Consider the following 26128-nt stretch of genomic DNA (forward strand, 5'->3'; position numbering starts at 1 on the left):
CACTTTCCCTAAAGCCCTCATACCCACATGCACGTACTGGCTGGAACAGAAGATCTCCGGTAAAGAGCCCCAGTTTTGGAAGCCCGTCAGACATTGCAGCGCCAGTCTAACGAGGAGCAGAACCCAAATGATGAAGCATGACACCTAGCTTGCTGGTTGTGTGATGGTTTTAGTTCCGAAAGGGGGATTCCCCTACCTTCGTTGGTGTTTCCCCTTTTCTTTTTCTTTTGCTTTGCTTGGTTACACCTATTCTACTCTACCTTTGGGGAACATCGTCCTTTCGTTTGTTGTTGCAGTACTGGGGCGTGTACGCTGGACCCCGTTGAATATTGCCCTTCGGGATTCCTCCCTTTGTTGACTAGTTAGGTCAGTTGTTCGTTCCGGCTCCTTCAGTCAGGACCCTGGTTAATGAGCCCTCAGATTTTTTACTTTTTTGTCATAAATTAACTCCTGTTTTTTTATCAAAACCTTATTATTTCGACATTTTTCACCTGTTGGAGTATTTCTTTGATATTTTTCAGAGAGTTCAGCATTTTTTCTCTCTCAGAACTGCCCACTCTGTTTGATCTTTGCCCTTCCTGTGGCAAAAAGAAGTCTAAAACAGGCTCGCATCCTGTCTGTAATATTTGTCTTCCTAATTGTCATGTTCCTGAGATCTGCCAGCACTGTCAGTCTATATCTAAACGTACTCTCAAGGACAGAGAGAGGATTCGCCTCTATGGACTGGCTGAGAAAGGAAATTATTCCTCTAGAGGCAGGTCTCCGGTGAGGCAGGAGGAAAGTGAGGACCAGATCTTCGTCCAGAAGCAAGATTCCGATCGGTTCTCTATCGGCGTCGGACTCTGCGTTGAAAATGCCTCCACCGGTGAAGAAAACGTCGACGAAAAGACCATCGACGGCGGGCTCACTGTCGATAGAGAACATCGGTCGTCATAGAAGAAGGCCAAACATTGAGGTACATCATCGTCTAACCCTCCGCCGTCGTCAACCTGGCGACGATCACCATTGAGGAATCGCTCTTCATTGGTGAGGGATCGCCCAACGTCGAGGCATCTCTCTCCGTCGTTGCCATCAGTACTGCGTTCGGCATCGAGACATCATTCTCCGCCATCGGTATGGCATTCGGCATTGAAACAATAACCTCCATTGCTGTCAACCAAGCAGCGGTCAACGCCGAGGCCCAGATCTTCAACGACTTTGAAGAAAGTTTTGTTGTCGAAGTCTCCATTGAAGCTATCAAGACGTCGCTCAACGTCGAGGCAAAGATCCCCGACCCGTCGAGAAGAACTTAGACGTCGAGACAGACTCCTCCGTTGAAGCCCACGAGACGCTCAACTTCGAGAACGAGATTGGTGATGTCGAAGGGTATGATGTCGAGAAGGATTTCTCCATCACCCTCTCCTCGTTCAACGGCAAGGCTTGGCACTCCAGAGGATAATCCTATTCCAGCGTCGAGGCGAAGATCTCTGTCGACGGAGCACCGGTCGACGTTGAGACAGAAGGAATCTGCACGGCAGACGTCGAAACCAAGATCTCCTTCAAGGGACACAGGTCCTTGTGGCACATAGTTGTTCGACGTCGAGGCATTTATCATCAAAGTCGCATCTTTCCTCAAGACACTGTTCAATGTCTAAAGACTTCTCAGAACCTTCAGTTCTGGCTGCGGCTTCTCCTCAAGTGATCTTGATGTCGAGAAGCTCGTCTTCTCCGTCCCCAGAGCGGTAGGTACAGAAATGCCCTCAGATCACAGCTTCACAGACGCAAGGACACAAAACTCCATCTGTTCACCTCTATCCCAGATGGCTTCTACCACTCCATCATTGGTAGAAGGAACCTTCAGCGCAGGTTCAGCGACCTATGGACTATTGAAGTTCACTACATAGATCTCCTCTGGCCCGGTTGGTGCGAGCTGTTGATCATTCACCTACCACTCCACCCAGAGATCGCCGTAGCAAGTTGCCGCCATATAGATCTTCTCATGGTCATCATAGAAGACGAAGATCTCCTTCTTGGACATCCTCCTCAATCCAATCCTCCAAGAGGGATTATTCTCAGACTCTTACGGACAGTCCTCCCTCCAGAGTGTCACCTATCGATGACATCAACACTTTTCATGATGTCCTCTCAAGAGGAGCACAGAAACTTAATATAGAGATGTCCTCAACTCAGGCATCCAAATTCATTATATTTGAAACTCTACACCAAAGGTCTGCATTTAGATTTTTACTACCACTGGTGCCTGCTCTTTTGCAACCGGTCATGTACATTTTTCTTACCCCAGCATCTATAAAGACAACCGGATTTAAAAAAGTTACAAAGCAGCAGAACAGAATCCCTTGTTCCTAAAGTCAGACCCTCCACCGGATTCAGTGAATATCGCAGCAGCATAAAAGACACATGCAGTCTCCTCTTCATCGTCAGTTCCTCCGGACAAGGAGAGTAGAGCTCTAGATTCTTTGAGTAGAAAAGCATGCAGTTCTGCAGCTGCATTGTTGCAAGGGTCCTGCTCATACACAGAACTGTGCACAGAGACCTAGGACATCAGCGAATTGTAGTGTTCCAGAAACTTACCTCAGTACCTAGAGAACCCCAACCAGCTAGCATCAGTGTCACATTAGCTCTTCATCCTATAGCAAAGCAACCAATGATTAGACAACCTAGAACATGCAACTTAGTACAAACTCAGGAATGGTGGGAAATGAGAATACTCTTTCATTATACTCCCTTACCAGTCCACAACAGGAGAAAAGAGTAGACACTGTAAGGTTAAAATATGTATTTTAACAACGTGATCTCAGATGCAGTATCTTAGCCAACATAAGCAGACATCTGATTAGAAATAATATGGTCAGCATTGTTACAATGCCATAAAACACGAAAGGAGAAAGCATATTATAATGCTGGAGAAAACAGGTAGTATAGCACCTAGATCTAACACCCTCCATATATAGGAAATATGTATTATATACTAAAGAAGGTCTCTTAGGCTTGTGTGGGGGATCCCATTACCTTTCCGCTCAGTAAGAGTAAGTTACATCTGGATCAGCATAGGCTCTCTGCATCCCTGGAAACGGATATCTTCCAAGTGTCTGAAATCATGGCGAGTGTGTGATAATAGGAACACCAGAATCTTAGTTGGCTCACAGCTGCCAAATTGTTGTATCTACCAAGCGTTACTCGAACATGCCAAAAAACAGCTACCATGTTTTGATAACCTTGACGACTTCAGCACTAACTGTGCAGACTAGGGGCACGATCTAAGTCTAGAGATGTTGAAAACAAAACCGCTTTTAATGTGTAGACCTTCGTGAAGGCTACCTTACAAAAACAGCTATACAGTGTCGTGTGCAAAAGCAGCAAAAGGTAAAATGGCGTTTAAAGTTAAAAAAAGCCATGCTAACATAACATGCGCGCAAAGCAAGCCTTAGGCCATACTACAGCATCTTTAAAAGTGTCTAGTGCTGCAGCCCTGTTGGGCCATTAAGATGGGGCGTTGTGGGATGCACTAGAGCGTTTTTTTTTTTTTTTAAACTGCCAAAAGTGGACCGTCAAGACTTTGTAGAGATTCTCCAGAAAGGGGCCCTAGAGGCCAATCAAATGATCTGTACAACAGCTGATGGGGCTTCTCTAGCTGCTCACTCGTATTCGCATGGGATATGTGCAAGAAGATCCTCCTGGTTGCGTCCTACGACTTTCAAGCCCAGCAGCGCATCATGAATCTACCCTTTTCTGGTAATTCCCTTTTCGGCTCCCACAATGATGAAGAGATGGCCAGAATGAAGCTGAGCTAGACACTCTTAAAGCCAAAGATTTGGTGAAGGAGTTCAAACGTCAGTACAGGTCTAGCGATCGCAGAGCCTACCATCAGATGGTTCCAGCCCCTCAATGGTCCCAGAGGCGGTGCCACCAATCCACTTCCCACTATCAAGGACGTAAACCCTCCAGAGGTAGAGGAGCACACTGACAATCCTCTACAGCAGCCAAAAACACCGGCAAGCAATGAACTTCCGCTTCCCCTGACGCTGTTGCCCACTCCAGTGTGAGGAAGTATCTCCGTACATGTAGAAGAGTGGCGCAACATAACAAATGATCAGTGGGTGCTAAATATACTAAAGAATTGGTATGCGCTACATTTCCGTACACCCCCAAAGTGTATTCCCCCAGTAAAGACAAATCTTCACCAACTAAAGTTATTGTGTCAGGAGGTATCTACTCTTCTACAGAAATCGGCCATAGAGGAGGTTCCTCCATCGCAACGTGGAAAAGGAGTATACTCCAGATACTTCCTAGTTTCAAAGAAGGATCAAAGCAAAGTTCAGGCCTATTCTCGATCTTCGTTCCCTCAACAGTCATCCAGAAGGAAAAATTCAGTATGTCGGCGCTTCATCCAATATATCCGCATCTTCAGAAAGGGGATTGTATGTGTTCGATAGACCTCAAAGATGCGTACTTCCATGCCCTGATTTCACCACTACACTGTAAGTTCCTGTGCTTCATGGTGGGTTCCATCCATTATCAGTACAGATTTCTGCCGTTCGGCCTGAAATCTGCACCGTGAGTGTTCACAAATGCATGGCAGTGGTAGCTGCAGCTTTACATCACCAAGGTCTGTTCGTATATCCATATCTAGACGACTACTAAAAGGCTCGCCTCCTAAAACGGGTAATTAGCGCTTCCGGATCTGCCTGAACTTACTGAGACACTTGGGCCTTCGTGTAAATATGCAGAAATCGATCCATCAGCCCACTAAAAGGATTCATTATCTAGGGGCTTCCCTGGACTCCAGCGCAGGAAAAGTGTTTCCTTCGGAGGAGAGACTGTTCTCAATCAAACAGAAATGCAATTTCCTCCTTCAAATGCATCAACCATCAGTTCGACAAGTGGCATCACTTCTACAGTCGATGGCATCTTGCATTTTTCTTTTCCCCAACTCCAGGTTGAGAATGAGACCTCTACACCAGGTTTTGGAGGACAAATGGGACCAAACTTCTGCACAATGAGAGGATTGAATTCTTCTTTCCCAATCAGTGAGAACATCCATTCTCTGGTGAACTCGTCGGAAAAATCTCCTAGTGGGAGTCCCTTTCCATCAACCTCCTCCAACACAATCCTTGATCACCGATTCCTCACTTCAAGGATGGGGAGCACACATGGGTTGTCTGCAGACTCAGGGAAAGTAGTTGAGCAAAGAACAAACCTATCACATAAACATGCTGGAACAGAGTGCAGTTCATCTAGCTCTCAAAGCATTCCATCCATCGATTCATGTTAAGTCGATATTAATACAAAAGGACAATACAACCACCATGTATTACCTAAACAAACAAGGTGGAACTCTCTCTCGCCCACTGTCCCTAGAATCTCAGGAGATTTGGCATTGGCTCCTGGCCAGACGTCTCTCTATCACAGCAGTCCATCTGCCAGGGGTACAGAACTTGCAGGCGGATGCTCTAAGTCAGCACTTGAAGGAGCAGCAAGACTGGGTGCTAAACGACGAAGTGGTGGCAGACATTTTTCATCAATGAGGTCATCCATCCTTCGACCTCTTTGCAGATGAACTAAACAAAAAAATGCCATTCCTTCGCGTCAAGATTTTACAGACGAGGATCGAGCGAGAATGCCCTTTTGATCGACTGGTCAGCAACATTTGCGTACACTTTTCCGCCCCTTCCTCTAATCACGAAGGTGGTAAGGTCCAGGAGGAAAATGATCCTAATAGCACTGGACTGGTCATGACAATGGTGGTATCCTGACCTGTTGCAGCTTTCAATATGTCCACACAGGAAGCTTCTGTGCAGACCGGACCTTCTGACCAAAATGTCCGGGTAGATCCTTCATCCCAACATTCCCTCGCTGAACTTGGCAGCATGACTCCTTAGGTCCTACAGTACGGCCACCTGAATCTCCCTCAGGATTGTATAAACATTTTGAGGTAGTCAAAAAGACCGTCCATGTGAATATCTTACTCTATTTAAGTGGAAGAGATTTTATTTGTCGTGTATACCTAATGGTTTTCAACCTACTAGTGGGCAAGAGGCGGTAATCTTGCCTGATCTCCTGCATTTGGCCAAATCAGGTTTAAAGTATACCTCCATAAAAGTTCACTTGGCAGTCATTACAGCCTACAGAAAGTCACCTAACCAACCTTCTTTCTTTCAGCTCCAGGTGGTCAAAGATTTCCTTCAGGGTTTGAAGAAGGTTTTCCCCCCTGTCCGACCTCCTTGGGAGTTGAAACTGGTTCTGTCAAAGCTGATGGGTCCGCCTTTTGAAACCATTCATAAGGCCACCCTGCAGCACCTTACAAGGGAAGTCTCTTTTTTGGTGGCTATTACTTCAGCGCGTGGAGTAAGCGAGATCCAGGCATTCTGTTCCAAAGAGCCGTCCACGGTTTTCCATCACAAGTGGTATTGAGGACTCACCCCACTTTCTTTCCGAAGGTGGTGTTTGACTTCCATGTCAATCAAACAATCTCTCTACCCACTTTCTTTCCCAATCCTGCTATGCCAGCAGAAAGTTGTCTTCACTCCCTAGCCCTTATGAGTGTTCAAAAATTGTATTTAGATAAAACAAAGACCATCAGAAAGTCTGATCAGTTGTTTCTAAACTAAAGTGGCATCAGAACAGGTTTCCCAGCCTCCAAGCGCTCCATTTCCAGATGGATAGTGTCTTGCATTAAGCTGGTTTATCGATTGGCAAATAAACCCCAACTGGTTTCTCCCAAAGATCACTCAACTAGGGGAAAGCAGCTACTATAGTTTTTCCACTTGATGTACAGATGGCCGAGATCTGCTAGGCAGCAACTTGGAAATCGGTGCATACGTTCACGCGACACTATTGTCTCGATTCTGATTCCAGAGCAGATACCCAAGTAAGCCAAGCGTCCTTGAGCAATTTATTCCAATGCTAAGTTTGTTGGAATTGGTATTCTTTGATGTTTACTGCCATTTTTATGGTTCTCATTTGCCCGCAGGAAGAAGGGATGGGCTTGCTACTAGATTCATGTGCTTATAACTATTGATGAGGATCCCCTGGAAGAGAAGGATACATTACTTATCTGTAATCCTAGTTCTCTTCCAGGGGTATCCTCATCAAAGTCATAAGCAACCCTCCCGACTCCCCGAATGATCGAATGTGCCCTGACCTCCGGGTCTCTGCAAAGAACTGACATGTCGTCTCCGAGGCATGATGGGAAGCTAGGGGTCATGGCTGCCTTAAAGGCATGGTGCCAGTTTCTTTGTGTTTCTCTGGGTTAGGTCTCCAGCTTTGTATACTATTGAAGTTACAATGCAGCCTTTGAGCTGACAATGCCTGCTTTTCTCTTTGCAGGGTTTTCCGTTCTACTGTCCATTAAAAGCAGTTCAAATGTCCTTTGTTCTCCTGCTTTGTTTTTGTATGTGTGCAAAGAAAAATCTTACAGCATTGCTCAGCCTATGGTGTATGGAAGGCTGCATTTGATTGTTTTTAAAAAAATGTATATATATAGAGTTCTATAAATGTTTTCTTATTTATTTCTTTATATATTTTTCGGGGTCCCTGCGCATAGGCACTAGGCTTACAGGTAAGTAACTTAGCCTTCTCTGCCTTGTTTTAATCACTAAAGTAAGAGTTTCAATCTGTTTAAAAAAAGAAGTTGCTGTATGTGCCCTGGACTTCCTCTGAGCCGCCTCACTTATGCAACTATTGAGACCAAGGCAAGGGGGGGTCTCACTGTGACTACAGAGCTTGCCAGGGCAACGGTTACCTGCTGCTCCAGCCAAATACACAGCTGGCAGGCTGAAAAAGGCAGGTGTCGCAGGTCCCGGTAACAGTTCAATATTGCCTGCGCCACCTGCACACATTCCTGCACCGGCTCACTGCACTCGGCCACACACTTGTTCCTCCACACCGGCACTCGTCACGCAGGATTAAAATGCGATGCCAGGGTGTGAAAGGCAGGTAGAGCAGAGACGGTAGGAATAAGGATAACCTCTTAAGCCTGCCCCACTCTACAGCAGCAGGTAAGCAAATCTGAGCAGCTGGTTTGGGTGAGGATGGGCAACTTTGAGTAAAATAAAAAATATATGGCTCTCGAGCTCTTAAATTAGAGCGTTTGGGCTTGTTGTACCACAAACGGGCCCATTCGCACGGAACTGCGGCGCTCGCGTGGAAAATCAGCTTAATCTGACACAAGTTCAGCACATTGCGCAGCTCGTATCAATCACATGCGTGGACCTCCAACCAAAGCACTAGCCCACCCGTCCACAACTCCCACCCTGCTCCTCATGCCATGCCGACCTCTGGCACCAACACTCGTCTTGCTCCTGGTGAGCTTCTTCCACGAGAACTGGATTCTTGGCACATAAATTTGAGAAGATAAACCTTCAGCAGTACTAATCTGGGACTGTGTTCGACCCGCACTCCATTATTGTCGTTCTGAACCTTTTGAATTTGACCCGGTTAACTCGACCAGATGGCTGATGTTTGCGATTTCGGTTTCTAAGTGACATTTTAGTTTAATTTTTTACAAATTTTAAACTCTGGTTCTACTGAGCAGATGTTAGTTGTTTTTGGTCTTGTTTTATTCATTACATCTGAAAGAAACAGGTTAGTATTAGATTCCTTACCTTAGAATATCCCCAGGCGTCAGTCTGGATCTGGAAACTTTTGCGTAGCAGTACCCCTGCGCGTCGGTAGGCGTCGTCTGCAGGCGTCCCCTGCGGCTCCGCGTCGTCGGCGTCGTGCGCCGTGATGACGTCGCTGGAGTATATAGACGCCGCCTCCGCGCGCTGACGTCAGTTCTTCTTTTTTCCGCGCCAGTTAGCGCAGATCCGAAGAGCAGTACTCCGGTCTTTTGACCAAGTTTTTTGATAACTCCAACTCTTTCGGTGCCGGTAGGATGCCCGGTTTTAAAAATTATGACAGGTGCGACCGCCTGATGTCGGTCACCGACCACCATCGACTCTGCCTCCGTTGCCTGGGCGCGGACCACGACGTCGAGTCCTGCGTCGACTGCCGGGCCTTGACGAGTAAGGCTAGGCGGGAGCGGTCCCGCAAGCTGCTCGAGTTCCGGATGTCGGCCCCGCGTCGAGAGCGGTCCCGGTCCGGCCGGAGGTCGAGGGAGCGGTCGAGAGAACGGTCGCGGAGCCGCCACGAGCGCTCCGGAAGTAGTCACCATTCCTCCGGTTCCTCAGGTAAGCGTCACAAGAAGTCGGGGCGTCGTCATCGCACCCCGACTCCCCCCGACGCTCGCGCGATGCGGCCGGGGGTTCGGGTGGCCCCACCCCCACGGCTCCGCGTGGGTCGCCGACGCTGTCTGCTCCATACCCGTCGGTCCCTGGGCAAGGCGCGTCGCGCGAGGAGATAGAGGAGTTCCTCATGGCCATGAGGGCGCTGTCTCCTCCGACGGGGCCTACGGCGCCTGCGGGCCCGGTGGTCCCGTCCGGGGGCCCGAGCGGTTCGGGTGCTCCTGCCCCGGCGCCGTCGGGTGCTCCGGTCCCGGCTCCGCCGTCGGGTGCTCCGGCCCCGGTGCCGCTGGGCCCTTCAGGGTCGTCGCTGGCTGGTCACCCGGCCTCTCCGGCGCCGATTCCATCGGGGCAACCCGTGGTGCCGCCTCCGCGCGGCGCCGTGACTCCGATGCCGGTTCCGGCTGGCGTCGGGGCTCCGGCGCCACCCCCATTCCCTCTCCAACTCCGGACGCGGAGTCGGACCGGCGTCGCCCGACGCCGAGTCCGGCGCCGATGGGGCCCATTGACCCCGAGGAGCCGGTCTACATCGTTGAATCCGAGTATGGTGATGAAGATTATGGAGAGGGTTGGGAGGGGTCTGAGGACCCTCTGTCACGCGAGTGCCAGTACGACGTGGACTGGACAGGTGACTTGGGGGATGCCAGTGGTCTGGACGAATCTCCTAACCCTGGTTTTGTCTCGCCTCCCACTGTGGCATCGGAGGCTGGGGCTGCCTACTCTGTGGTGCTGATGAGGGCTGCCAAGGCCTTGAACCTTGAGCTCCCCGTCGCAAAAGTGAAGCCTAACATCCTCACCGAGGTCTTCAAACCGCAGTCATGCCCACAGGAGCCTCTGCTGCCGTTTAATGAAGCCTTGACGGACGTTCTGTTGGGCACGTGGTCCAGGCCCGCTTCAGGTTCGCCTGTTGACAGGAACGTTGCCAGGCGCCACCGTCCGTGTACGGACGACCCTAAGTTCCTGTCCACCCATCCCACCCCTGAGAGTCTGGTGATCCAGGCCTCAACATCCCAATCCGCATTCCCGTCGGCCCCGCCTGACCGGGAATCTAAGAGGTACGACCAGTATGGCAAGAAGGTCTTCTCGTCCCTGAGTGCGGGACTGCGGTCTTGCAATACCGCATGCCTCTTGGGCCGCTACACCCACTCTCTGTGGGATACGGTCGCGGAGTGTTTGCCGCAATGCCCGCAGGAGGTACGGGACAAGCTCAGCCAGGCTATGGTTGAAGGCCGAGACGCGGCGAGGTATTCCATCAGGTGTGGTCTTGATACGACCGACTCGCTGGGCAGAGCGATGTCCATGCCGGTGGCGATTCGTCGCCACGCCTGGCTGAGATCCGCCAATTTTTCGCCGGATGTCCAAAATGCCTTGATGGACATGCCGTTCGATGGCAGTCGCCTGTTTGGCGACAAAGCGGACAACGCGCTTGAGCGCTTCAAGGACTCCAGGGTCACGGCCAAGTCCTTGGGTCTCTCGACCCAGCGCCAGCAAACGGGTTCGTTTCGCTCCTTTCGTGGCCACGGAAGGGGCGGTCCCACACGTGCTGCCAGCCACGCACCGCAGAACACTTCTCAACGCGGTGGCGGCCGTGGATTCCGCCGTGGTGGCGGTCGGGGACAGCGGCGAGGTCAGGCCACACCTCCCCCCGCAGCAGCCTCCAAGTCCTCCTAGTCCGAGCTTTCAGGCCCATGTGACGCCAGTGGGTGGCAGGGTTCGCCATCACCACTCCCGCTGGCGCACTATCACATCGGACAGGTGGGTGCTGCAGCTCGTCCGAAGGCGCTACTCCCTTCCCTTCGAGACCACTCCTCCAGCCATGCCACCGCAGAACCACCGTGTGTCGGGGGACCACTTGACACTTCTGCAGGAGGAAGTTACGGCCCTCTTGGCCAAGGGGGCCATCGAGCGCGTTCCTGGGCCAGAAGTAGGGTGTGGTTGCTACTCCCACTACTTTCTGGTACCCAAGAAGGACAAGGGGGGCCTGCGTCCTATCTTGGATCTACGGAACGTCAACGGCTTCCTCCGGAAGGAGAAGTTCAAGATGTTGACTTTGGCTCAGGTCTTGGCTGCTCTAGACCCACTAGACTGGATGGTAGCGTTGGACTTGCAGGATGCGTATTTTCACATCCCCGTCCTGCCGGCCCACCGGCGTTACCTGCGGTTCACGGTAGGCCACGAGCACTTTCAGTTTATCGTGCTTCCATTCGGCCTTACCAGCGCCCCACGGGTGTTCACAAAGGTGATGGCGGTGGTCGCAGCTCATCTGCGCCGGTTAGGGGTTTCAGTCTTCCCCTACCTCGACGACTGGTTGTTGAAGGCGGGCTCGCCCCAGACAGTCGTCCACCACCTTCAGATGACGGCAGACCTCCTGCGCGAGCTGGGGTTTTCCATCAAAGTGCCGAAATCACACCTGTGTCCCTCCCAAAAGCTCCTTTTCATCGGAGCGGTTCTCGACTCGGCGCAGTTTCGGGTTTATCCTCCGGAACGGCGGGTCCGGGATATTCAGGCTCTGATTCCCATCTTTTCAGGGTCTCGGTCAGGTTGACGCCGCGCGTTCTGGGGCTGATGGCCTCCTGCATCCTTCTGGTGCATCACGCCAGGTGGCGGATGCGGGCTCTGCAGTGGGACCTGAAGTTTCAGTGGGCCCAGCATCAAGGCAACCTATCCGACCATGTCCTGACCTCGGAGGGCACTGCGAGACAGTTGCAGTGGTGGCTCACGGACCGCGATTGGGTCTGCGGCAGATCCCTCTCCCTTCCCCAACCGGAGCACGTAGTTGTGACTGACGCGTCCCTCCGGGGCTGGGGAGGCCACTTGGGAGAGGCGGAGATCAGAGGCATCTGGTCTCCGGCGGAGTCCCGGCTCCATATCAACATGTTGGAGCTGCGGGCGATTCGCCTAGCACTGAAGGCATTCCTCCCCTTTGTCAACGGGAGTGTTGTGCAGGTGTTCACGGACAACACCACCGCCATGTGGTACTGCAACAAACAGGGCGGGGTGGGGTCGTGGACCCTCTGCCAGGAGGCTCTGCTCCTCTGGCAATGGCTGGAACGTCAGGGCGTGACTCTGACGGTTCAACACCTGGCAGGTTCTCTGAACGCCAGGGCGGACGAACTCAGCCGTCGGTGCTCGGTGGATCACGAATGGCGTCTGAACTCGGACGTGGCGAAAGGCCTCTTTCTGCAATGGGGAGAGCCTTGGTTAGATCTATTCGCCACAGAAGAGAACGCGCAATGTCATCAGTTCTGCGCGTTGGAGTTTCCAAGACGGCACTCGCTCGGCGACGCCTTTCGGCGCGAGTGGAGTTGCGGTCTGTTGTACGCCTTTCCGCCTATACCACTTCTGCCCAGAGTGCTGAAGAAGATCAGGCGCGACCGGGCCCAAGTTATCCTTGTGGCTCCGGACTGGGCTCGAAGGTACTGGTATCCCGAGCTACTCAGCATGTCAGTCGGTCCCTCGATCCGCCTGCCCCTTCAGGAGGACCTTCTGTCGCAGCAGCAGGGGACGGTCCTCCACCCGAACCTGTCCAGTCTCCACCTCCATGCATGGAGATTGAGCGGCGACAGTTGAGGCCATTTGACTTGCCTCCTGAAGTCTGTGATGTGATTCTGGCAGCCAGGCGTCCCTCCACAAAGTCGGTATACGCCTGCCGGTGGAACAGATTTGTGGCATGGTGCACAGCAAAGGCTGTGGATCCTCTCTCTGCTCCCCTTTCTGAGGTTCTCCTCTTCCTTCTTTCTCTTGCCCAGCAGGGCTCTGCTCTGGGCACTATCAAGGGCTACCTTTCTGCCCTTTCCGCCTTCTTAAGGCTACCTGATCAGCCATCTTTATTCAAGTCCCCTATTGTACTGAGATTCTTGAAAGGCATCACGCACATGTATCCACCTGTTCCGTTCGTGATGCCTCAGTGGGACTTGAACCTGGTTCTGACTTTCTTGATGTGCGCTCCCTTTGAGCCGCTTCATTCCTGTCCTCTACGTCTTCTCACTTTAAAGACGGCTTTCCTGGTTGCCATCACCTCTGCCAGGAGAGTGAGTGAGCTCCAGGCTCTTTCTGTTAAACCTCCTTTTCTTGTCCGTTCATCCTGACAAGATTGTTCTTAGAACTAAACCTTCTTTCCTGCCCAAAGTAGTTTCTGCTTTTCACATCGGGCAGTCCATCACCTTACCCTCCTTCTTCCCGCCTCCGCATCCTTCAAAAGATGAAGAGCGGCTCCATCGTCTGGACCCAAAACGTGCGCTTTCATTTTATATGGATCGCACACGCCAGTTCCGGGTGGATGAACAACTGTTTGTTGGCTACGTGGGTGAGAAGAAGGGAAGGGCGGTACAGAAACGAACCATCTCTCGGTGGGTCGTCCTGTGCATCAAAGCCTGCTACTCTTTGGCTCGGAAGGAGCCTCCTGTTGGGCTGAGGGCCCATTCCACTCGGGCCACGGCGGCTACTACTGCCCTGGGCCGGGGAGTCCCTTTGCAGGACATTTGCCAGGCGGCTACGTGGGCCTCGCTGCACACCTTTGTGAGGCATTACTGCCTGGATAGTCAAGTCCGGAGGGACGGCTTCTTTGGCCGTTCGGTCCTCCAGGATTTTCTGGTGTAGGATTGTATTGGTTCGCAGACCCACCACCGGGGTTGGTATTGCTGGGGTATCTATTCTAAGGTAAGGAATCTAATACTAACCTGTTTCTTTCAGATGAACAAGTTACTTACCTTCGGTAACGATATATCTGTAAGAAACAGTAGTTAGTATTAGATTCCTTACCGCCCCACCCATCCTCCCCGTTCTGCGAACTGATACCTAGGGTTAAGGACATCCCTTTCAGGGCCCTAGTTTTCACATGGCACCAGTGTTCGTTCTCACATGGCTCTGCGTTTTCTGGCGCGGAAAAGCTGTGTGCAAAGAACTGACGTCAGCGCGCGGAGGCGGCGTCTATATACTCCAGCGACGTCATCACGGCGCACGACGCCGACGACGCGGAGCCGCAGGGGACGCCTGCAGACGACGCCTACCGACGCGCAGGGGTACTGCTACGCAAAAGTTTCCGGATCCAGACTGACGCCTGGGGATATTCTAAGGTAAGGAATCTAATACTAACTACTGTTTCTTACAGATATATCGTTACCGAAGGTAAGTAACTTGTTCATTAATCTCTATTTTTCTAACCTAGTGTGGGATCTTTGTGTGGTGTTTTCACTGTTTTACTGTTCGAAGTGTTGCTTAGATACTTTACGCAGTGCCTCTAATTAAGCCTGACTGCTCTTTGTTAAGCTACCAGGGGGTTGAGCACAGGTTAATTTGGGGATTTCTTAGTCCTTACCCTGACAAGGATTGTGATTGATGCTGACCAGGGCTCATACTCTAGTCAACCACTACCCCATTTTTTAACAGCCCCGTCTAGAGCAAGGTATCTTTCATTCTGTTTGTATTGTCTATTGCTTTTGGTTTTGCTTTGGGCATGGTTAAAGGTTATCTTCAGGCCCTTCCTACAATCTTACTTTTGCCAGATCATTCCTCTTTGTCACCGTTTGAGATGCAATTCTTGAAAGGGCTCGCACATATGTTCCCCTTCTCCTTTTGTGATGCCCAAGTGGGACCATAACCTGGCCCTCAGTTTATTTAATGTGCACTCTGAGCCACTTCTCAGTTGTCCCTTACGGCTCCTTTTAAGATGGTGTTCGTTGACGTTAGCACAGCATATGAGTGGCTCTTTGTTTCAATCCACTGTATGCTACCTTCTTTCCAGACAAACTGGTTCTGTGGACTTGAGCGTCATTGGTCAAACCATCACCCTGTATGCGTTCTATGCTCACCTCACCCTCTCTAAGGCGAAGGAGAGGCTCCATCGCTTGGATACCAAAAGAGCACCCAGCTTTTACATTGGTCATACCACGGAACACCAGGTGGACGATTAGCTCTTTGCCGGGTTCTCTGAAGCAACAAACTGTAAGGTAGTACAGAAGAGAACCATCTTCTTCTTGAACATGCTCTATATTAAGAACTGCAATGCATTGTCCAAAAAGCAGCCTCCAGAACTTCTGCATGCTCATTCTACCAGGCCCAAAGCTGCTACCACTGCGTTAGTATACAGAGTCCCCGTCCTAGACATATTCCAGGCAGCTACATGAGGGTCCGGCTATACATTCACAAAGAAGTATTGTCTGGGCAGTCTGGTTCTGTGACAGGGACAATCCTGCAGGAATTTCTGATTTGAGTCCATTCACAGACCACCCTCCAGAAAAGGTACTGCTTTGGTAGTTATTCAAAAGGCGAGTAATCTGCGGCTAGATGTCTCTATCAGAAGAATAAGTTACATACCTTTGAAACGCTTTCTGGTAGTGACTCTATATAGCTGCAGATTCTTCATTGACTCGCCTATCCTCTTCATTGCGTGATTGGGCTTGATCCATTAATAAGATTCCAAGTCTAGAAATCTACACACTAGTCACAACCAGTGCGCTCTGGTTGCTCTGCATCTGGAGCGCGGCCAGCCTCAAAAGCATTTCATGTCATCTCGGGGGGGGGGGGGTGCATATGTAGGCTCTGCACCTCATTTCTGGAGCGAATCGGCATCATTGCGTAGTCATTCGGATCCAACTGGTGGTGTGCCAAGGTACTGCTGAAACGTTCTGGACCCTGTGTGACTTATGAGGAACATTCAAAAGGTGAGAAATCTGGTGCTAGATAGAGACTCTACTATAAAGCGCGTTACCTAAGGTGAGTAACTTTTCCTCTTTTCCTCGTGTCATCTTGCATCCAAGAGTTGAAATTTCTGTGTGACTCCAGCTAGAAAAGTATTGTCACTGAAAACAGTTTAACTGGTCGGGTATCTAGTGTAGGAATGGTTGATTGACTGTTACATCACATAGTGGGGGTTTAGCAATGCCTGTACATTACTCTGATCCTCTAGCACTTTGTGAAAGGAACAATGGAATTGGGAGGATACAAATTATCCTTTAATGGTAAGTAATTATGTAGTGCTGCAGTTTCTAATGTAGTTTAGCGAGAACTTGAATGGTAAAATGTAAAGGTACAAATAAACAGAGTATTTTGTGAATGTAAGTCCACCAGTGAGCTTGTTATGAAGTCACGATTTTCCATCTACTGGAAGGAATTGGTGAACCTCAGGTTGCAAAAATATAAATATAAAGCATGGTGTATAAAGATATAAAATATGTAATAAAATACACGCTGAATCTGAGATGAATGCTTGGTCATGTATGAACTGTGTGTCTTGTGAAATATAACTGAGTGTTTTCCTGTGTCTAGTAGTTGGAATGATTGATTGTGAGCAGGCCAATCCCTGATCACGTAATTGCAGAAAGGTTCCTAGCAGCCCTTCACTCTGTTCTGTTCTGTTTTCAGCCGCACTTTCAGACATTGTTTGATAATGTGAAGCGTCTGTTGTCCAACGAGCTGTTGATGACTGGAATGGAGAAGGGTCTCTTGACAAAGTGTTTGGTGCAGCTCAGCAACCACTTTGACAACTATGAGCGGCAGAAATCGTTCCTGGAAGAGCTGCTGACTCCTGTAGCTGCACTCTGGCTGTCTGAGGTGATGCAATGGTAAGGCTGCCATCTCTTTAACCAGTTAGGTAACATTAGAAAGTAGTTGTCACTGATCATGAATTAAACTCAAGCTCTCCGGTTTATGTTTAGCTTCAAACAAATGAGATATTCCTGGAAGCTGTTTGGGATCAAGCTTTTGTGAAAAGCAACATACACCTCTTAATAGATGTTTCCCCCAGAAGCCACTGTTAAATACCAAGCATCTACCCACCACCCCCATCACTTCCCTAAAGACCTTTTCTTTCCTTACCTTTGTAGGTCTTTTTTCCGCTACTCTATTGTTTTGTCAATCCCGGTTTCTTTTTATACCTCTTAGTTCCACGATGACTATTTAACTCCTGTTCCCTTTTTTCCAGTACCTCATTAATCTACCCTCTTATTTTACTATCTTCCATACTCTGTTCCCATTTTCTTTCATCAAATAGGTGCAGATACCCATTTTCCCTCCTGATTACAAAATACCTTGCTATGGTCTGTTTTCTCTTGGTTATGAGGAGTTCAGCAAGTCTCGAACAAGGTCATATGCAGGTTTTATCACTGATATTCTCCTCTGCAGCTAGGTATGACTTTGGACATGCCTGGTTGGAAGTCTGCCCTCCACTTCCATTGAACACTGCAGTTCTGTGAACAGTTGAATCGGTGTATGGTCTTTTCTTCATTGGATTCACTGGCAGCATTTCCCCTATTCTTACTGTACATTCTAATCTCAGACTTAGAGTAAGAAAACAGTGGAAAAGAAATCCATTCACATGTACAAGTTGTGTGTTTTGCATTTTTACTCCGGTCTGAAAATTCCTCCTTTTGAACCTTCCCAACCTCAGTTCTGTATCGTAGGATCAGTTTAATGTGAAATCAGTCTTTACATGACGACTTTTACAGCAGGTACATTACAGCTTATATAATGTAATAAGCTAAGCTTTGCAAAGCAAAACCAAAGTTTAAAGTGAAATCATAGGTTCTAGGCATGTGGGCTGCTGAATTCATATCTGTGCATAGATCGCCGCCTAGTGTTGGGTCCGGATGATTGCACTTTGTTGTCCTGGAAGAGTCTTCGAAGTATCACGAGATAGGGGACTCCTCCCCTGGACTACAGTGCGCATGGGCATCCTTTCCATGCTCAGATTGTTTTTTTTCCGCCATTGGGTTCGGATGCAAACTCCTTTACTCCTACTCTGAATCGAAACAAAACTTTTCTGAAGGCGAAAAGGCCTTGGACTTCGTCGGTATGGTTATCGTTCAGTACCTCTCTACTCCATACAACCTTCCATCTCAAATCGGTTGTCGACGCAGGCCGTTGGGCCTTTTCGACGCCACATGAGGCGACCGTCGATGGAAAGAAGCCCTTTCAGAAGGTGCCCACAATGCAACTCAAAGTTCCCCCATACTGATAAACACTCAGTATGCAACAAGTGCCTTTCCCTAGACCATAGGGAAGAAACCTGCCCGGCCTGCGCCCAGTTCCGATCGAAAAAAACAATACGGATCCAAAGGGCCGCTAGGCAAGAGATGCAGCGACAGTCACCGGAACCCGACAACATCTTCGATGATGACCAGGACCTGCCGGACGCTCAAGACGCGGACCTAGAGATCGTCACAGTCTAGGACTACTCCGACGACGAACTCCCTTCGGGCCAAATCGTGAGTACACTGCCCCGACACCAATTGACCCCTCGCCAAAGGCTTCGGTCGAGGCATTGCCAACAGGCCTTAGCCAAGATCATAAGAGTCTTTCGACAGCCCCGACTTCTGCCTCTGCTACGAAACCGAAACCTTCAGAAACCCCAGGGCTCAGTACCATCGCCCCGAAGAAGGTACCAGAGCCAAAAAAGGTCACCGACCCGAAGGGCGTCGATCCAAAAAAGGCCGCACAGCCTAAGAGCGTCGAGCCAAAGAAGACTGTCGACCCCTCAAAGGCTGCTCAGCCAAAAGCCGTCGACCCCAAAAAATCGGTCGACCCGAACAAGGGCACGCAACCGAAGGGCGTCGAACCAAGAAAGGTCGCCGACCCGACCAAGCCTGCGGTTCCAAAGGCTGTCGACCCGGCATCTGGTGCCGTACCGAAGCCGGACAAACCTGTCGACCCAAAAGTAACAGCTCCAAAGACACTGGTGGATCCAAAAAAGACAGTCGATCCGGTGAAAGACACTCATCCAAAGAAGCCTACGGAGCACAAACAACGTGTCGACCCGAAAGTTCCTGCCGACCCGAAACGACAAGTCAAGCCGAAATCACGGCCCGAGCGGAAAAACCCAGCAAAACACCAAAGGTCGTCGACAAACCTGCCATCGTCGAGCCTTAAAGGTCCAAGCCTAAGCCCAGGACTGTAGAGGAAGAACTATTCCACCCAGATCCATCCGAGGACCAGGCAAAAATTTACATTAACCCAGACACGGGTAAGGTTACCATCCTGCATAGGAAAAAGAGACCTTTGGACTTTGCACCTGATTCACCTATCCCACTCAAGAAAAAGGACTTTGGCACTTCTCCCACGAGACCCTCACTCCCTTTTCAACCTTTTATGCCCTTCACACCACTTACCTCACCTTCAAACCACGATGAGGGAAACACAGGGTATGAACCACAGCCCCTATATGACTTTCCTCAAGATCCAGATCAAGAGATACCTTGGGAGGAACCAACAGACCCTTATGATACACATCCTATCCCTGATGTGCTCACTTATTCTACTAAACCATCACCCACTGATGACACAGTAGTATTTAACCAACTCATAGACAGGGCAGCGCAATTCCACAACGTACCATGCATAGTGACCCTGTAGAAGAGGACTTCCTCTTTGACACTTTCACTACTGCAGAGAAAAGTGTCAAAACACTTCCAATGCTGAAGGGTGTTCTAAAACATGCACCTGACATAGTCAAGGACACAGCCAGGGCACGGGTAATCAATCCCAGAATAGAAAAAAAGTATAGACCGGCTCCTACAGACCCCACCTATATCAAGGGCCAGCTGCCACTAGACTCCCTAGTGGTTGCTAACGCACGAAAAAGAGCCAACTCTCAGACTACAGGGGAAGCACCTCCCCCTGATAAAGAGTCCAAAATCCTAGAGGCATCGGGCAAAAGGGTAGCGGCACAGGCATCCAATTCTTGGAGAATTGCTAACACACAGGCACTCCTGGCTCGTTACGATATGGCACATTACGATCAACTCGAAAGCCTTATGCAACATTTGCCCGAGCCGTTTAAAGCACAAGCAAATGATCTCATTCAGGAGGGAAAGTTCATCTCCAACGCCTCCATTAAATGTGTGCTGGATGCTGCAGACACCGCAGCTAGATCCATTAATACTAGTGTCCTCCTCCGCAGACATGCATGGCTGCGGGTTTCCGGCTTTAAGAATGAGGTGCAGTCCAACGTTCTAAACCAACCAGTTAACCCAGACTTTTTATTTGGTCCTGCGGTAGACACCATCTTGGTCAAAATGAAAAAGGAGGGGGCGTGGCTTGAGCGCCGATGGCGGAGGTCGCCTAGTGACTCGGCTCCGCGATCGAGCCATCATTTATCCTGTTCCCGGGGGCGCCCTGGGAATCCCGACCCCGCAAAGGAGAGCCCAGTGGCCCGTGCATTATTTGGCGAAGTTGAAGGTCCGTGGCGGTCTTCGGGACGGAGACCTGAGGGATCGAGAGGACTGCGAGGCGGAAACCAAGATGGCGCCCGCTTCGTCCTGAACACTTTGCGGACGGCCGAGGACCCGGGAGCGACCGGCGCCCCCAGCACCCCCAACGAGACGGACAATCCTTTCTCCATTGGGGAGACACCGAGCGGACTGTCACCTAACGACCCCTGGGGGCCAGGAGACGCCCGGCGGCTGGACGCGGAGTGACCCAGATCGCTGCCACTAATCATTGCCGAGGAGCTGCGTGTGGGAGGGGAGAGGCGGACCATTCCTCGCCGCACGGAGTTTGCCGCGGCCGCCTGCCGCTCTAGCTCCTGGCTTGTTAAGTAGGCGGACCGGTCCCAAGACGTGGAGGAGAACCTTGGAGCGCCCCCACCACCCCCTGCTGCAAGAACACAGTGCGCAGCGCCGCGGGAATCAGACGGGGCTCAGGCTGATGAGGTGGGGGCCGGGGGCTCCCTGAGGACACACCGATCTCCGAGCTTTGCCCACGCCTATCCAGGATCCCCCCTGTAGGAGAGTAGGGTCTGCAATCCTATGATCACCCCAGAATTTTGCTTTTTGCTTCACTGGTTTACGACTTTCCCTGGCTGTGGGCCTGCTAATCAGACCCACAGCCTAGCTGTTCTCTCTATTCCAAATTGTACCCAGGTACTGAATTGGCACTGGGCCCTCTCTTGTGTCCCTGTAACCAGGGCAGAGGTGCACCCAGCAGTCTCCCAGGGGCTGCAGCATGTATTATGCCACCCCTGGGTTGACTAACTAAACCAGACACAACTGGCTGCTTTACAGCTGGGGCAAGGTGGTGTACACACCCTTTGCTTTAGATATAGTATTCCTATATCTAACCCTAAAATGGACACATATATTCCTATCAGTCACTCCTATGGCAGGCCTTAACAATCCTGAAGGCAGAGTGCTTGGAATAATGTGATATGGTGCTCTGGCATGAGCTGAGCCCGTTTGCAGCTTGCGGAACCAAGTCCTAATAGCTGTTCCATGATAACGCTATACCATATACTCTTAAGTGCATTATGTACCTCGCGGTCATATGCTAACTTTGGTATAACATTATCAAAACATAATAATAATAATAATAATAATAATAATAATAAGTTCTTTATTCGGTTAATCATAGAGAAAACCATAAAAGACAACAATTTCAGCAATAAAAAGTACTGTTAATACAATAGACATATGTTAAAACGAAGGCATTTGAATTTTTAAAAGTCATTGTTTTTTCTTGTACATGTAACTAAAGATTTTTTCTATGATTCATGATGCACTTTAAAAAATTTAGGACTAAATAACAAAGTTCTTCAGACTCTAAGGATTGCAGACGGTAAAAGGCCGGTCGGCACTGTCTGAGACCCCACCTCCTGCATATCGGAAGGATCCAACGTTTTCTGTGAGGATGGTAAAATTTACAGAACATGATAACGTGGATATTCGATTGAATAGATGTCCCGTCGCAAGGACATGGGGGCAAGCTTTGTTCCCAGGCCTTATTTATAGGAAACGCGACCAGTCTGAAAAAAAGGTTCAGTCTAAGCCTGGTCAACAGCATCCTCTCGTATAATTTAGTCTGTAAGGTAAGAAATTGTTGAATACCAAAGGTTTGCTGGACTATATTCGCCTGAATCACTGATGGTTTTGCAGCATCAGCGGACAGTCTTAGTGTTTCCAGATGTCGTAGAGCAAGTTCTTTAAGCTCCTTTTTTGGGAGAGATGCAATCGCCTCTGGTTGGAGGTAGTATTGTTCAAGCCCGAGGTCAATAAAAAAAGATCTAATGTAACGTAGCCATTTCAGTCTAAGAGAATGGTCGAGTGACATTGTGTCGGTCACAATCAATTGAGTTAGTGTGTTTGTGTCCGATACCCAGATACGTCTCCACAGCAACAAGGGTTGGATTTTGATAAGATCCTGGAGATAGGGAATTCCGAGTTCCATGTGGGAGGCGTAAGTTGATGTGCCCTTCGGGGTAGCAAGAAGAAATCTGATGAATTTATTTTCAATTTTCTGGAGGGCGCCAACCTCCGTGTGGCCCCAGATTCCTGCTCCGTAAAGAGCAATAGCCTGGCACTTGGCCTTGTAAATTCTCAGGAGTTCTACTGGGCGCCTCCTTCCCAATTTCCGTGAGAAAGACTGCAAGGCCGCTGTCGAGCGCTTAAAGAGATGACATCTAGTCTCCACAGCTGGTTTCCATGTTAACTTGTGGTCAATCATGATCCCAAGATATGGATATTGGGTGGTAGTCTTAAGAGGTTGGTTGTCGAGAAAGATATTTTTTGTATCTTTCTTCGCCCCCCCCGTAATCATGACAAAAGTTTTTTTTATATTGACCTTTAGGTCCAGTGAGCTCATGAATGAGGTATATCTGTTGAGTGAGTACTGGAGTTCACGAGGAGTTCGGGCCAGGATGACAGCGTCATCCGCATAGAGGAGCGCTGGGATCGGTCTCTGTTTCAGTTTTGGGATGTCCTGAGCCCCCCTCAACATCTCTTCCTCCAGGCCGTTTGTGTAGAGTGAGAAGAGAAAGGGGGCCAGGACACAGCCCTGCCTGACTCCCCGCTCCACCCCAAACGACTCAGTCAGCTCACCACTCTTTCCAAAGCGAACTCTCGCCGAGGCCCCAGAGTACAGCTCTCTCAGGAGATCCAACAGGGAGGGCTCCACACCCATTTCTCTTAGGACCGCCCATAGTTTGGAGTGTGAGACACAGTCAAAAGCGGCGGACAGGTCTACGTAGACCATGTAAACCGTGGTTTTCTTGGCGTGCATGTATTTAGCCATTATAAGACTAAGATTGAGTGCCTGCTCTACTGTCCCAAGGCCTTCTCTGAAGCCGAATTGAAGATCCGAAATGATGGCTTTATCCTCACTCCACTGTTGGAGTCTCTCCAGAATAACCCTCCCCACCACTTTGCCAAGAGAGTCCAGTAGCGAAATAGGGCGGTAGCATTTCGGATCCTGGCGATCCCCCTTTTTGAAGATGGGGACCATAACTGATCTTGTCCAGGAATCTAAAATGCCTTCGCTGGCTGCCGCTGTACAGACTCTTGTAAGGATGGGTGCCCAAAGATCTTGATTGCATTTGAAAAGATCAACCGGGACGCCATCAGGGCCCGGGGCTTTTCCTGTCTTGCTTCTTTCCAAGGCGACCAAGATTTCCGAGATATCAAAAGATATTGGGATTGAATATTGTACCTCGTTGTTATGATTTGATCGATGGTCTGTGATTTCGTAGGTTTTGAATATATTTCCAAAATGAGCTATCCAAGTTCCCTCATCAATGGCCACCTCTATCTTGGGAGAGTTATTATCTAATAGGTATGGGGATCTGACCGTTCTCCAGAAGTCCTTGCTGTTTTTTGATAAGGAGCTCTTGTCTAGATCTTTCCACAGTTTCTCTTTCATTTGTTGTAGTCTTGCCCTACGATCATTTTTGTATTGCCTTCTCAAACGTTGGATGAGGCCCACATCTCTTGGCTTTTTATGAAGGGCAGATTTTAAGTCGGTTAGGGCCCTCGTACAGTTGTGATCGAACCATCCTTTTTTTTTATAATGTTTGTTTGTTACTTTCCCCGTGAGCAACTCCTTGGCCACGGCCAGAATTTCTCCAAAGTTTGAGAGGACCTCTGCATGATTTGTCTCTGGGTCCAGGCAGTTAATGATATTCAGGTATGCCTGGTTTACCAATTTCTTCGTGAGTTTTTGCGGGTCAATCTTCTCCCATTTTATGGAGTAGCCATTGTATTTCCCCAACTGCAAACTTTCTTGTGTGAGAGCTTTAGCTATGTGAGGGGTCTTGGATTTGTATTCTGGTGGATGAAGTTCTATCCTTAAAGCGTAGTGGTCACTTAGTGTGTTTGCCAACACTTTGTGGTCTGTGACCGTTGTGGTGAGCCCTTGAGAGAGCAGGATATAGTCCACTGTTGTCTGGTGGCCTCTGCCCACGTAGGTTGGGTCGAACTGGTGTTCTTTCGCCTTTAGTGAATTAGCGATCACTAAATCAAACTCTGACAGAATGTTATTCATGGCTTTACCGGGATTTGTTGTGGGCGAAGTGAGCTAGTGAAGCTTCCTGTTCATCCACAAACCCACATTGTTTGGAGACTGCCGTTGTGCATGGATGGAGGTTAAAATCGCCTCCCCAGAGAAGGTGAATCAGTTTGGAGGTAGTCTCCCGCTGTAATAGGCATCCTAATCTCTCCTGCATGTTTTCAACAAAGATCAGAAAGTCATTTTCCGATAAATTGTTGTAAGAGTTAACAAGAATGATGGTGGTGTCTTCTTTTGCAAAGGAGAGAGAGAATATCTGACAATTAGGATCGGTGAAGAGATTAGTCACTTTTAAGCGGGATAAGGTGTTGGCAATATAAGTTATTAGTCCTCCTTTGGGTCTGCCTATTGCACTACTAATAGCTGGGGAGGAGTAGGTTTTGTACCCCAGTAGATGGACCTCTGAGGTTATCCAGGTCTCTTGAAGACAGATGATTTTGCCTTGTTCAAGGAAATTCACAGCCACGGGGTCTTCGATCTTGGATCGCAGGCCTGCCACGTTCCAGAATAGGAGGGGTATTGTGAGGAGATTGGGTTTTGGAACTAAGGTTGGTAAACTCTTTGCAGTGTTGTTTCTTGGCGGAGGGGAAACTGGGAGGGTGGGATTAGTGTGTTCTGTGTCTGTTGATGGTCAGTCTACCATTTTCAGGGAGCTATATCTGTTTGCTACAGGGATGTTATACCAGGATTCCCATCTGGGCGGTTCTCTACGGGGCATCCTCTGCTGTTGGTATCCCCAATCTCCCCAATTTGGTCCGTGATGTCGTGGATTTATTGTATACCAAGGGTTTTCCTGCTCTCGAGGGCGAGGGGGAGCGTAATGTCTGGTCTCATAAGCTGAAGGTTGGCGCTGAGGTCGTTCTATCCAAGGGGGAACTGGGTCCTCAAAGAAGTTACTATTTGTGGTCTGTATGAAGGGATAGAAAAAGGAAAGTAGCTTGATTCTGATACCTCAGACTTCGTTGGATTGATCCCAAGAGCTAATATAGTCTGCCGCCCAGGGATCTTCAAAAGTAATAATAATACAGTCCCCTGAGAACTGTTTGGTGCCTTTCCCCACCCATGGGGTCCTACGTAAGGAGGAAATCCTTCCATGGCAGTTTGGTGGCATAGGACGATTTGTCTGTAGCCAATGGTGTACTTTATTTTTTAAGGACCATGGAGGTTCCACCGTGTTGGGAGCTAATTCGGGAACTCCGATCATTACCGCTACGTAAGGAGCAGCCTCGGGGGGAAGATCAAAATGAGTTTTACTTTCTCCAGCTCCTCTTAAGGTGTTTCTTTGGGTCGATTGGGAAAAGGGGTTGAATACCGGGGTTTTGGGAGGTGCGGTTTTTCTTGACGCTAATTGTGGCACGGTAGTTGCGGGTGCCAGATTATTATTATCTTGTTTTGACAAGGTTGACACTGTGCTATTAGGATTTGCGATGGTTGAGGTTAACGTGACTGTCGGTATGGGGGTGGGAAGCGAAGCTGTCGATGTGACTGGCTGTAATGTGGTGGTTTGGGGGTTAAGAGGTTTTGGGTTTGTGCCCAGGGGATTTGGGAGGGTATTATGGAAAGGATTTGTACCCCCTTTCTTTTGCTGGGGGAGTCCCTGTTTGAGTTCTGGCATAGAAATGAGCTTCGAAATGTGGGTC

General features: G+C 49.5%; 1 protein-coding gene across 2 annotated transcripts in view; it reads left to right on the top strand.

Moving 5' to 3' along the window:
- Positions 1–26128, top strand: part of LOC144762300 (exportin-5-like) — a 2334361-nt gene that overhangs the window by 1321447 nt on the left and 986786 nt on the right. For both annotated transcript variants that reach the window (XM_078647447.1, XM_078647448.1), the window contains one exon: positions 16584–16783. In XM_078647447.1, the coding sequence (XP_078503573.1) occupies positions 16584–16783 (200 nt within the window). The remainder of the gene's footprint in view (positions 1–16583; positions 16784–26128) is intronic.

The sequence above is a fragment of the Lissotriton helveticus genome, chromosome 6 (assembly GCF_964261635.1).
Source record: "Lissotriton helveticus chromosome 6, aLisHel1.1, whole genome shotgun sequence".
NCBI classification, from domain to species: domain Eukaryota; kingdom Metazoa; phylum Chordata; class Amphibia; order Caudata; family Salamandridae; genus Lissotriton; species Lissotriton helveticus.